This window comes from Sarcophilus harrisii, chromosome 6 (genome assembly GCF_902635505.1).
Source record: "Sarcophilus harrisii chromosome 6, mSarHar1.11, whole genome shotgun sequence".
Classification (NCBI taxonomy): domain Eukaryota; kingdom Metazoa; phylum Chordata; class Mammalia; order Dasyuromorphia; family Dasyuridae; genus Sarcophilus; species Sarcophilus harrisii.
The window spans coordinates 128,714,231-128,728,469 of record NC_045431.1 but is presented as its reverse complement, the minus strand read 5'-3'; the positions used below and the strand labels follow the sequence as shown (position 1 = coordinate 128,728,469).

Below are 14,239 nucleotides of genomic sequence, written 5' to 3'. Positions count from 1 at the left end.
CCACAAAGCAAAGTTTTTGTTTTTACTCTAGTCCGGCCATCAACAGTCTGAGGGACAGTGAACTGGCCCCCGATTTAAAAAGTTTGAGGACCCCTGCTAAAGTAGATATCAAACTACAAAACTCCAGTGTAAAATTCAAACTGCAATTGGGAAATATTTAGCAAGATAAATGGAAATACAATGGAGATAATTTTAATGTGGGGTTTCTGAAGTTCATTATCCAGATCAGTTTCTATTTGAGTTTGACAACACAGTTCTGAACAGCTGGAAAAAATGAAAGCAAAGATCTAACCACATCAGCTGTGCACTCAACACATTCTCTAATGGTTCCCTCTAACTTCTAGGATCTCCCCCTTTCCCTCCCTTCTTTAGTCACCTCATGTCTTCTTTGTATATCTTATATATACATGGAAGTATATGTACTGTTTTTCCTATTAAAATGGAAGCTCCCTGAGGACAGAGCCTGTGTATTCACTTTGATCTGTGGATCGCAATGTCTGCTTTAAAGAAATACTTGGTAGATTTACTTACTTGGGAACAAAGCCTTGACTCAGTTTCTAAGAGGAATATACAAAAAGGAAGCATACACAGAATTAAGCAAGAGCTACCGAACACTCCTAGAAAAGTTAACAAACCTTCTGCAACAGAGTAGCACATGAGGAAGTCGGCACCAGCAGGGAGAGTGTAAACTGAGGCGGCATCGACTTCAGTTTCATTGACATCCACCTCTTCCGTCTGATAATCAACCACATCCAAAGGAATGACTGGGACATCGTGCTGTTCTCCCCGGCATGCCTGATAGTATCAGGGAAGAATCTGATCAGTTCTCTTCGTGCCCCCTCCCCATCTAGTGTTTTCCTCTATCAATTTAAAAATTAACGAATGATTACTAAATTGTTCATTATTAAACATTAAAAAGTTAATAAAAGCCCATCAAGATATAGTAGGAAGGCAAGTCACTGCCCAGATGGGCATTCCAATCCAAAAAAACTCAAAATAAGGAAACAGATGCCAAATCTAAAGTAAATAAAATTGAATCCAAAAGATAATAAAGCACATACAACCAAGGGGTGTGTTGGAACTAGCTGGAAATAGACTTGTGACAGATTTCATCTCAGAAATCCATAAAGGCTCCAAATCAGGGCACGTTTTGTTTTGTTGACTGTCTAGATTTAACTGAAAGTGAAGAAGAAAAATTTTAATAATGCAGATCAAACTTAAAAGTCATCAAGCTCATCATTTCTTATAGCACAGTAATATTTCTTCACAATCATATATCAAAACTTATTAAGCCTAATTGACAGTCATCCAATTCTTTACTACCACAAAGAAAGCTGTTAAAAATAGTTTAGAACATATAGATTCTTTTTCTTTTATTCTAATTATCTTGGGAAACAAATCAAGAGTGGTGTTGCTGAGTCAAAGGATATAGATAGTTTAATAACTCTTTGGGCATAATTCCATTTCATTTTTAGTATAAACTGGAAACACTTAGCCAGTAAATCAAATAGTTTTGATTACTACCTTATAATATAGTTTAAATTCCTGGTATTGCTAAACCTTTAGTTTCTTTTGTTATTCCAAATGAATTTTCTTACGGCTTTTTCTAATTCAGTAGAATAATTTTTTGGTAATTTAATTAGCATAGCATCGAATACATAAATTAGTTTCAGTAAAGCTATCATTTTTATCATATTGGTTCTGCCTACCCATGAAAAATAAAATGTTTCAATTATTTACCTTTATAAAAAGCTTTTTAGTAATTTTGTTCATATAGATCCTGTTTTGTTTTGGTTATTTTTGATAGGTGTACGCACAAATATTTTATACTCTGTAGTTATTTTAAATGAGGTATCTTTTACAATCTCTTCTTGCAGGGTTTTCTTTGTGATATATAGGAATATTGTTGATTTATATGAATTTTACTTTATATACTGCTACATTGGTAAAATTATTGTTTCAACTAATTTTTGATTTTAATCTCTGAGATTTTCCCAGTACGTCGTCATATTGTCTGCAATAAGAGAGAAGAAAATTTCCTAATCCAATTCCTTCTATTTATTCTTCTCTTACTATTGCTAGGATTTCCAATACAATACTGAATAATATTGGTGACATTAGGCATCTTTGTTTAAAACCTAATCTTACTAGGAAAGCTTCTAGCTTTCATTATTACAGATAATGATTGCTATTTCCCAGTTGATAAATGGTCAAAGGATATGAACAAGCAGTTTTCAGATGAAGAAATCTCTATATGTCATAGTCATATGAAAATGAAAAAATGTTCTAAATCACTACTGTTTAGAGCAGGGGTCCTCAAAACTTTTTAAATAGGGGGCTAGTTCACTGTCCCTCAGACTGTTGGAGGGCCGGACTATAGTAAAAACAAAACCTTTGTTTTGTGGGCCTTTAAATAAAGAAACTTCATAGCCCTGGGTGAGGGGGATAATCGTCCTCAGCTGCCGCTGGTTTAGAGGACCCCTGGTTTAGAGGAATGCAAATTAAAAACCACTGAGGTACCATTTCACATCTATCATACTGGCTAATATCACAGAAAAGAAAAATTATAAAATGTTGGAGATGTGGGAAAATTGAGAATCTAATGCACTGTTGGTAGAGTTGGTTCTGGAGAGCAATTTGGAACTATGCCCAAAGAGCAATCAAACTAACCCAGCAAAATCACTACTAGGTCTATATCCCCCAAAATCATTAAAAAGGGCAACAAAATACAAAAAATATTTATAGTAGCTCTTTTTGTGCTGATGGTTGGAAACTAAGGGGATGCCATTAATTGAGGAATGGCTGAATAATTTGTGGCATATGAATGGAATGGAATACCATCATGCTATAAAAAATGATAAGCTGATTTCAGAAAAACCTGGAAAGATTTACATGAACTGATGCTAAGAGAAGTGATAGAACCAGGAGAATATTGTACACAGGAACAGGAATACTGCGCAATGATTAACTATGATTGACTTAACTCACCTTAGCAATAAAATGATCTAAGAGTGGATGTTTGGCTCTTTTCAGCAATAAGGTGAATCAGGCCAATTCCAAAAGTCTTATGATGGAGAGAGCCATCTGCATTCAGAAAGAGGACCATGGGGTTTGAATGTGGATCACAGCATAGGTTTTTCACTTTTTTTGCTGTTGTTTGCTTGCTTTTTGATTTTGTTTTTTTCCCTTCTTTTTTTCTTTTTTGATCAGATTTTCCTTGAACAGCATGATAAATGTGAAAATATATATAGAAGAATTGTATATGTTTAACATATATTGTATTGCCTGCTGTGTAGGGGAGGGGAACGGGGAAAGAGAAAAGTTTGGAAACAAGGTTTTGCAAGGGTAAATGCTGAAAACTTATCTTTGCATGTATTTTTTTTCTTTTTTTAAATTAAAGCTTTTTATTTACAAAACATATGCATGAGTAATTTTTCAACATTTCAAAATCTTCTGTTCCAAATTTTCCCCTCCTTCTCCCCAACTCCTCCCCTAAATGGCAGGTAGTTAAATGTTAAAAGTATATGTTAAAACCAATATATGTATACATATTTATACAGTTATCTTGCTATACAAGAAAAATCAGATCTAAAAAGAAAGAAAAAAACCTGAGAAGAAAAACAAAAATGCAAGCAAACAACAGAAAGAGTGAAATTTTGCATGTATTTTGAAAATAAAAAGATATTAAAAAAAAAAAAAAGAAAGAAATGATCTAAGGCAATTCCAAAATTCATGATGGTAAACACTACTCACATCCAGAGAAAGAACTGATTATCTCTGAATGCAGATTGAAGCATACTATTTTCACCTTTTGGGGGGTGTGGTTTCCTTTTATTCAGTGTTTTCTTTCACAACATGATTAAATGGGGAAATAATTTTACATTATTGCACATATATAACTTTTATCAGATGGCTTGCTATTTGGGGGAGGGAGAGGAAGAAAAATTTGGAATTCAAAATCTTTCAAAAAATCAATGTTGAAAATTGTCATTAAATGTGATTGGAAAAAAAAATACAATGCTATTTTTTAAAAAAATAAACGTCCAGGGGAAGAAGGGGACCAAATAATGCTTGCTGATAGTTTTGGATAAAATGCCTTTTTATCAATTTAAGGAAAAATACTTTTATACCTATACTTTCAAATTTTTTAAAAAATTAGGAATGACTGTTGCACTTTACCCAAAAGTCTTTTCTACATCGATTGATATGCCTTTATTTTTTATTATTGACATAATCAGTTATATTAAAATTTTTTCCTTTTGTTAAATCATCCCTGCATTCCTGGCATTGGTCATATATATTAGCTAATATTTTATTTAGGATCTATGCATCCATATTCATTTATGAAATTAGTCTAAAATTTTCTTTCTTTTATTCCTCCTGATTTTGCTATAAGCATCCCATCTGTTTCATAAAAGATGTTTGGTAAGATTTCTTCTTTGCCTATCACTCCAAATATTTTATTTAATACTGGAATTAGTCTTTAAATGTTTGATAGAATTCAGTTGTAAATGCATCTGGTCTTGGTTATATTCCTTCAATTTCTTTTTCTAAAATAGATCTATTTAAATATTCTATTTTCTCTTCTGATAATCTAGGCAGTTTACATTTTGCCAATTGTCTTCTATATCACTTAAACTGTTATCAATTTTCCTGATTACTGTTTTTACTGTATCACATAAGTGTTTATATTTTTGTCTCATCATTCTCTTTAATGAAATTATTGTTTTTATGATTTGTTTTTGAACCTAATTATTCTTTAAGATTAAGTTGTTTAGTCTCCAAATAGTTTTTAATCTATGTTTCTGTGGTCCCTTATTAAATATAATTTTTATTGCAATGTGATCCAAAAAGGATGCTTCTAATATTTCTGCTTTTAATTGTGAAATTTTTATACTCTGATATATGATCATCTTTGTAAAAATAGCATAAACTGTTGAGAAAAACTGTATTGCTTTTTATTCCTATTCATTACTTTCCAGATATCTATCATATCTACCTTATCCAAAATTCTTAGTTCTTTGATTACTTATTTTTTATTAGATTTATCTAGTTCTGAAAGTGAAAGATTAAAATTCTCCACTATTTTATTATACTACTACTATTTCCCACCTGTAATTTATTTAACTTTTCTTTTAAAAGATTTAAATGCTACAGTATTTGGTTTATTTTGTCTTACTTTTCAATTCATATCCCCAGAATTTAGCAGTGTTTTCCACAGAGCAAATGTATAAGAAATGCTTTATTCATTTGTTAAAAAAATAAAGATTACAAAAACAAAATATCAGTAATTTTTTTTAAAAGAGAAAATCCCCATTCTTGTAATTCTAACAGTTTACTCTAAGAATTTTAATACTAAACAATGCATTTGGTAAACATAAAAGAATGAGGCATTTGGCTACGGAGGAACATGAATTCAAATAACTAAAATCACTCTGTAACCAAGAAAAAACTGCCAGCAAAATAATTGAAAATTCATTATTATTTTGCAGCCAAATGAAAAGAGGGGAGCAGTAATTTTGATACAGTGGAGAAAGACTGGTGAATATAGAGTCAGAGCTCAAATCTTAGCTCTGCCAATTACTTTTATAACCTTGAACAAATCATCAAGTTTTTAAACATAATTTCCTGTGATAGCCTGTTCCAATTATGACTAGTCAAATCCTTACTGAACCTCTCCAAAGTGTTTAAACTGAGACAAGTGCAGGAATGATTCCTGCTATGGATACTGTGATAAAAATCCTCTAGCAAAATGATTCCCACCATACAAAAATGTGCTTGACTTATTTGCTTCTTCTTCAAGACCAGTCCACAAGAAATGGTTTAAAATACAGGAGCAAATCAATTGAAGAATGGCTGAACAAACTGTTGTATATGACAATATACTACTCTCTGCAAGAAAAAATAAGGGGATTGATTTCAGAAAAATCTACATGAACTGATGCAAAATGAAATGAACTGAGACAAGAAAACATGGTAACTGCTATGATGTAATGATTGTCTCCTGTGAAAGACTTGGCTATTCAAGACAATTTCAAAGGACTGGAGATGAAAAAATATTATCCATCTATAGAAAGAGAAATATTTTCCTTGTCCTCTATGTGTTTTCTTTTGTTTTGTTTTTTGCAACATGGCTAACATGTGAATGTTTTGCTTTATTTCACATATATAATTAATATCATATTGCTTGCCTTCTGAAGAAGTGGGATAGAAGTATGGTAGGGTGAAAGAATTTGAAACTCAAAAATTTTTTAAATGGAAGTTAAAATCTTTTTAATATAATTGGGAAATATTTAATGAAATAAAATATATGAGCAAAAATTTTTTTTAATAATTAAAAAAAAAGATACAGAGGTAAAGCCAAAAGCACTTGCAAATCTGTTCTTTAATTAGCCTTTTCTCTAGTGGATCTGTGATGATTTGTAGCCTCAGAGAGCCAAGATAAATTTATGATATGCTAATGCATCCATTTCCAAAACAGTTAAGTTCTAATCAGCGGATAATTCTTTTTGGTTGCTTGGCCTTCAACCTTGGACTAAGCCTGGGAATTAGCTTGAGAGCAGTTTTGAGTTACCCACAATTTAAGTCTAAGAGCTTGTTTTGCTAAAAACTAAGATATCAACAGAATTTACAATGAATTAATAATCATTCAAAGTACTCTTGCAAAGAAGTGGCAAGAATTCAAGAGAATAATCTGTACAATAACTAAAATCATTCAAAAAAATGACAATATTAGAGGCTGCTCAGAATAAATGCAAAGGTCAATACTAGTTCTAGAGAACATGTCACATTCCTTAACAGAGATAATCCACATAAATTTATTTAGGCACTTACCATCTGCCAACTGGTACATTTCACTTGAGTCCAGAAGACTTTGTACTATTTTTATTAACATCACACTGTGATTATATAAATTGTAATGAATCCTTGATACTTTCTAAGAGTAGTTTGAATAGCTACTAATTTTTTTATGAATAATAAAAAAGTCCAGTGCTTATCCTCAAAAAACATACATTTTTAATGACTAGACAGAGATGGCAGACTACAGATATCAAAAATTGCCTTTTCTGTAAAACAATTTTTTTCTGTGTTAAAACGGGGAAGGTGAGGATCTCTCAACAACTGGGAAATAGCTAAACAAATTGTGATTCCTGAATTTTAGGGAATGCTATGTGCCATATGAGAAGAGGGCTAAAAAGAATATAGAGAACTATGGGAAGGTTTATATGATAACTTCAATATCAATAGAAGGAACAGCAAGAAGCAACTGAATCTAAGTATGTACTTATGAGCAATGAGTAACATCTAAAAGAACAGATGGTTCAGAAGACAAAGGTGAGTAAGGCAGCTTTGATATGAATTTTTCAAATTTATCATATATTTTAAAAGAGGAGATTCAATTTTATATACAATTATTTTGTTTTTCTATTTTTATTGAAATGTATGTGTTTTGTGCAAAAATGTTTGTAGCAGGCAAGGAACCGGAAAATGAGTGTATGTCCATCAATTAGAGAATGGCTGCATTGGTATATGAAAGTAATGGAATATTACTAATTACATAAAATGATGGGCAGCCTGATTTCAGAAAAGCCTGGAAAGACTTACATGCACTGATGCTGAGTGAAATGAGCAGAACCAAAACAACACCGTATACAGTAACAACAAGATTATGTAACGATCAACTATGGATTTGACTCTTCTCAACAATGCAAATGATTTAAGGCAATTCCAACAGACTTGGGATGGAAAATGCATTTCTCCTTTAAAAAAAAAAATTCTTTAATACAAGGATGACATTCTGGTTGGGATAAGAAAAATGTATCATATGAAAATAATATAAAAATCAAAGGATAACAAGAAAAAATAAACTAAAAGAGAAGGGGGTCTTTTGAAGGGAAGAAGGCCTAATTTATTGAGTAAAAATATAAACTTTAATAGGGCCTATGGCAAGGATTCCAGACAGTGTAGGTTCAACCAGGGATCTTTCTAATCCAGAAAATCTAGAAAGCACTGACCTTGAAAAGGTGCTGTGAATCCTTCATAAACAAACCATGAACTTTTCCAAATTACTCATACCTGAATGATAAATATCTTGGGTTTCCCAACTAAGCTCTGACATCTGTCTCCCTTAAACATGGCGGTGAGCTTCTGAATATCAATTTTGGCATCATAGGCATAGATGTGATTTTCTTCACCATGAGTCAGGAATACACACAAGAAGCAGTCAGCATCCACATGGCTAGAGGTAGACACTGCAAGGAATGATCATCGAGAACTCAGATAGGAGAGAAAGTAAAGCATTCATTGACAGTTCTACAAGTAAAAATGGTAGTAAACTATCAATAATTTGGAATAAATTGGGGAAAAAGTGAAGAAATAATCCAGTTTAGTGAAATGCAAAAATACAAAGTAATCTTAAATATTTGCTTTCAAATGCTGTGCATATTGATGTAAATAAAATTGGCTACTTTAACTAGCTTGTAGTAGGTGACCTATGAGGTCCCTTTCAGTTCTAAATGTATGTCTTGTTTAAATAAACTATAATTGATGCTTTTCCAATCTTATAAGTTCACTGCTATATGTGGTACATGCTACAAATCCATCTAAGACCTAGTAGATGCTCTTTGAGTTTGGCCAGAGCCAAAAGAATTCATCCCCAGAGGCTAATATAATAATGATAATTAGCATTTATAGAAAGCTTTAAAGAGCAAAACACTTTAAAAAATCTTATTTCATTTGGTCCTCACAACAACAATTAAGAGGGAAGAGGAAAATTCTACCCTCATTTTATAGATGAGGAACCTGAGGCAAACAGACACTAAGTAAATTGCCCAGGATCACAAGTAAGTGTCTAAATCAGAATTCAAATTCTGACTTCAAGTCTAGCATCCCATCCATTACGCCAACTATTTGGCCTCTAATATGAGCTTAAAAGTTAGTCCTCAGCTAATATACAGAGTCCAACATTACTCTTTATTTGAAACTTTTTAGTTTTTTTTTTTTAACCTTTCAGTGATATAGCCATCAAGGTCCTAGGGTTAATTTTATGTAGGAGTAAGATATCAGAACAGAACACCATTAAAGGAAAATATGTAATAATGCATTATAATGACAAATATTATGAAAGCCCATCAATTAAGGAAGGTTGAAGAACTATGGAATATAAATACAATGTGACATAATTGTCCCTTAAAAATGATAAAACAAATAAAAAAGAAAATAATAAAATGACAATTTCAAAGAATTCTGGAAGGACTTGTATAAACTAATGCTGAGCAAAAGGAGTAGTACAATTTATATTATTATACTGACCTTATAAAAAGGAGCAATTTTGAAAGACTTAAGAATGCTGATCAATACACTGACCAACCAAGATCTTTATATGATTTTGAATTTTCTTTTTTTTATTTCCTTTAGTCTGGGATGGGGGAAGATGGCAGAGAAAATAAATGCATTAACTGAAAAAACTTAATTTTAAAGTGTATCCTTAACATATAAATCATATACCTAGAGCTGGAATGATCCTCAGTGGATTTCTAATCTAATTCTCCTATTTTACAGATAAAGAAACTGAGGTGAGGGGAGATGAAGAGAGGAAGAGAAATAACCTAGTTAATATTATAAAAGTAGGAACTGAAACACAATCATCTTACTCCAGTCTAAGTTTTATCACGTTTTAATTAGCAAGAGCCATTTATATCACTGTCTGATAACAAACAGGATTTGAATGGAATCTAACTGGTGAGATTTTTACTTAGTTCACTGACTTTTCTTGAGGAAGGGACAAATGATGTCATTTCATATTCTGCAGATATGAAATGGGAGAGAGGGGAGTCACCATCATGATTTCTCCCATTTGAGGAACTCTATCAAATTCTCCCTGGAACAACAGGAGTTATTTAATGGAAAGAAAACTGACTGTATATTTATAATGCCCTCTTTAGTTAGATCTTTGTTACAAAAACCACCCTGTGATTGATGCCTCAAGAATCAGTAAGACACCTTGTATAGTTCATACCAAAAAGAAGGATGGAGAGAACAGATACTAACACCTAAAAGGAATAAGGCAAATCAAAATGATGGTTTAAGTTTCTTTTTTTTTTAATTATTATTAAAGCTTTTTATTTTCATAACATGCATAGATAATCTTTCAACATTAATCCTTGCAAAACCTTATGTTCCAATTTTTTCCCTCCTTCTCCCACCCCACCTCCTCTAGATGGCAAGTTATCCAATATATGTTAAACATGGTAAAAATATATGTTATAATTTAAGTTTCAAGAAAAAGACTAATTAAGAAAAACCAAAATGTGGAGTGACAAGGAAGACATTTGGAGAAAGGGGACCAAGGGTTCTTGGCCCATTTCTGTTATTTACAACTTGTGTGACCTCAGACGGATGATTCAACCTCTCAGAGCCACAGTTTCCTCAACTGTAAAGTCAGGCAGATGAGTAGATCTAAGATATCTTAATTCTAATCACTATTCCTAAGTGGGATATTTATAGCTTGGAGAAGAACAGATTAAGAGGTAAGGTTTTGTGCAGCTAGGTAGAACAGTGGATAGAGCACTAGCCCTGAAGTCAGGAGGACCTGATCAAATCTGGCCTCAGACACTTAATACTTCCTAGCTGTTTGACCCTAGGCAAGTCACTTAATCCCCAATTGCCTCAGGAAAAAAAAAAAAAAAAGAGGTAAAATTTATAAAATTTATATAATGATTATGACTATTCTGTTTTCCAACTATCCTAGAAATAAAACAAGAGAACATGTTTAGGTTTCAAAATAAGGTATCTGGATCATTCATAAACCAGTTTCCTCACTGATTAAAGTTACTCACTAAAAAAATCTTCCTTTGTAGGGATTTTTGAGTCAGTTTCATGTGGTTAAACCCTTTTCTATCAAATTCCTCAAGCCAAGAACCTTTAGCTCTAAACACTTTAAAGGTATTAACTCATGTTGAAAGACAGACAGGAACAACAGAAGTGCTATTTTGCCTGGGTCTCAATTCTGGCAACAGCATTAATTCTCCGTGAATATAAAGACAGAAAACAAAAGGTACCATAATTCTATATTAGAAGCCCAAGACTGAGTAGTCAACAAATCCTGGGTTTCAAATAGTGTTTCAGAACCTTATTAGCTGTGGTAATTAAGTAAAAGTAACTTAAAAGGCATTAGGTAACTTATAGTATATTATAAGATATTGGTAAGAAGTAACTTAAAATTCTCTGGGCCTTTATTCTTCATCTATAAAATGAAGGGCAGGGCAAGGCAACAGGGGAAGAGAAGGAGGAGAAAAGGGAGGGAAGAAAGGAAGGAGGGGAGGAAGGAAGGAAGGGGAAAAAAAAGAAAACGTGGGGGAAGAAAGAAGGGAAAAAAGAAAAGAAAAAATAAAGGAAGGAAAGAGGTACTTATTATATGCTTACTATGTGCCAGGTACTATGCTAAGCATTTTACAATTGGAAGGAAAAAAAATACAGCAGGAAAAAGTAAAGAAGAGAAAAGGAAAGGAAGAAGTAAACAAGTATTTATTATGTACCTACTATGGTGTGCCTGACACTGTTATACAAATATCACATTTGATCCTTAAAACCATCCTCAAAGATAGGTGCCATTATTATCTCCATTTTACAGGTGAGGAACCTAAAGCAACAGAAGTTAAATGATTTGACCAGAGTTCCACAGAGAATATCAGAGGCAGGATTCAAACTCAGGTCTTCCTGATCCTACCCACCATGCTATCTAACTGCTTCTAAGGTCCCTTCCAGCTGTAAAAATCTATAAACCTATGATTCTATCCCTGTCCCTCTGACTTCATTATGATTTAAACAAAGTCAATCCAAGTTATCTAAAGCTCCCTGTGACAGCAGAGTTCAGGCTCAGGAAAGTATTACTAAGGTGAAAGTTTCAAATACAAAGCTAGTATAAGACAAGTGTTTATTATCCAGCTAAGTTAGACTAGTTTCATCATCAGAAGATTGCACAATATGATGGACTTTTCTGACTATAGAGGACTATTTACAAATGTGAGGAAGGATTTGCAATATGGCTCTGATGACACTCAAACTTTTGGGGTATATGAAGGCATCCAATGAAAGCCTTTCTCCCTTCCCTCAGACCCTCCCAAATTATAGCATTTCTACACATAACATGTTTTACCCTCTGTCTTTGCAGCAATACCTTCCAGATGGGGTCCAGCAGGGGTATGCTAACAATTAAAATTTTCCGTGTGAGCATTTATTTACATTTTGGAAATTGACCAAATGCTACAAATCAGGGCTTGACTGATTGTCTACACTTAAGAAAGTGATGAAGAAACATTAGTGATGCGTATTAAATCCAAATCTTATGTACTTTTTTTTTTTTTACAAGATACAATTGTTAAACATTTAATTAGCACACCCCTTGTTGTGCTAATAAAGAAGGGTTGGGGGAGGTGAGAGGCCTGCTTCATAATTAGAAACTCCTGTAATGGAGAAATCACCTACCCTGATGAATGGTCTTTAGCAGATCTTCAGCTTTGAGATCATCATAGCAATTCACTTCAAACCCCAGATTCGAAAGCCTTGGGACAGAGTAAGGGAAATGTTAAGATAGTCCAATTGATGGAACAAGAGGTTTGGCAATTGTTAATGCTGTAAAGTTACCCATACATATAACCTGTAAATAAAAGGCTATTAAATAAAAAATTAAAAAAAAAAAAAAAAGATAGTCCAATTGAATTCAAACACCATCCAGGTCCTCCACATTCAGACTCCAACTTATTTTTCCAGCCTCAACTCATGCAAGCTTCATTCCTACTTCTTCCCTATTCCCCTGGTCTTTAATCTGGTCCCACTCAATTCTTACCTTTTCTTTGAACACATCATCCTCAAGTCCAATCAAGGCTGCCACTTTCTCCATGAAGTCTTCCCAGCTTAAAGGAATGCCAATCTCTTTGGACCTTTCTTCCCACTATAAACTAACAACTCAATAAAATCACTCCACTCCACTCTGCACTTGCTGCTCTGCCTAGTTTCAATTCCACAGATCAAAATACCTCTGTTCAGTGTTACCCCCGGTGTCTGGTCCTCTTCCCACCCTGTTTTCTTGGCTTCTTTTGTGTGTTGTATCTATAAAGGCAGGTTTTTTCTTTCTTTTTATTAATTGTATCTCTAGCACTAGGCTCAGAGTCTGGCACAGAGCAGGTACCTGCTGAATATGACCTTACATACATAGAAAGTGTTGAGGCCATAAATATATATGCACATCTATAATATAGAATATAACATATAATATATAAAAGTGCATATATAACACATACTATGCTATCATAGTAAATATTACATATTATATTTATAACATATACAAATATATTTATATGATTATATATAATATACAAATATATATTCATACGTACATCCAAATATATATACACATATATAATTCTACATAGAGAAATTGCCAAATTAGTTTATCTTACATAGGGAATATTACACATGCTTCCATCACTCAATAAACATTAATTTATCCCCTGCTATGTGCCAAAGAGTGAGGCTGCAAAAATCACAGCAGAAGAAAAGACAAACAACTAAGGGAAATAGGAAAGGTCTCCTGTAGAAGATGATGTCTGAGCCAAGTCTTAATGGTCTTGGTTAATCTAAACCAACTGGAGAATCTATTTCTCTAGAAGTAAACAGTAGGGAAAGGAAATGAGAATTTCAAAGGACACTTTTGTCTGTGGCCAACAAAAGCATCTCCTGGGCACTATTTTTTTTCTGTTTATTTAAAAAATATATAGAATAGATAAAAGACAAACAGAAAAGGAAAATAAAACCAAACTAAACAGAACATTATGTGCCCAGAAGAACATTAGAGAAGATTCAAAATACAGAACAATAAATTTCTAGGTCAAGAAAAGATATAAGGGGGAGGTAGATGGCACTGTGTATAGAGCACTAGCCCTCAAGTTAGGAGGACCTGAGTTCAAATTTGACCTCAGATATTTAACACTTCCTGGCTGTGTGCCCCTAGGCAAGTCACTTAACCTCAATTGCCTCAGCAAAAAAAACAAACAAACAAACAAACAAACAAAAGATACATAATAATAGAAGAAATTATATTCATGAGTGTCCATCTTTTCTTTGCTTCCTTGTAGGTTGTTCTTTTGTCCTTTGTTGTGTACTTTTTTAACTTTAATTTTTTCCTAATTTACCCCCACTAGGCCAAGCAGGTTATATACACGCAGATAAATACACACAC

General features: G+C 33.0%; 1 protein-coding gene across 3 annotated transcripts in view; it reads right to left on the bottom strand.

The window, feature by feature from the left end:
- Positions 1-14,239, bottom strand: part of LOC100930545 (caspase-6) — a 48,476-nt gene that overhangs the window by 3,966 nt on the left and 30,271 nt on the right. For all 3 annotated transcript variants that reach the window (XM_012551997.3, XM_031942982.1, XM_031942983.1), the window contains 3 exons: positions 12,487-12,563; positions 8,077-8,252; positions 636-795 (listed from right to left, as the gene is read on the bottom strand). In XM_012551997.3, the coding sequence (XP_012407451.2) occupies positions 636-795; positions 8,077-8,252; positions 12,487-12,563 (413 nt within the window). The remainder of the gene's footprint in view (positions 1-635; positions 796-8,076; positions 8,253-12,486; positions 12,564-14,239) is intronic.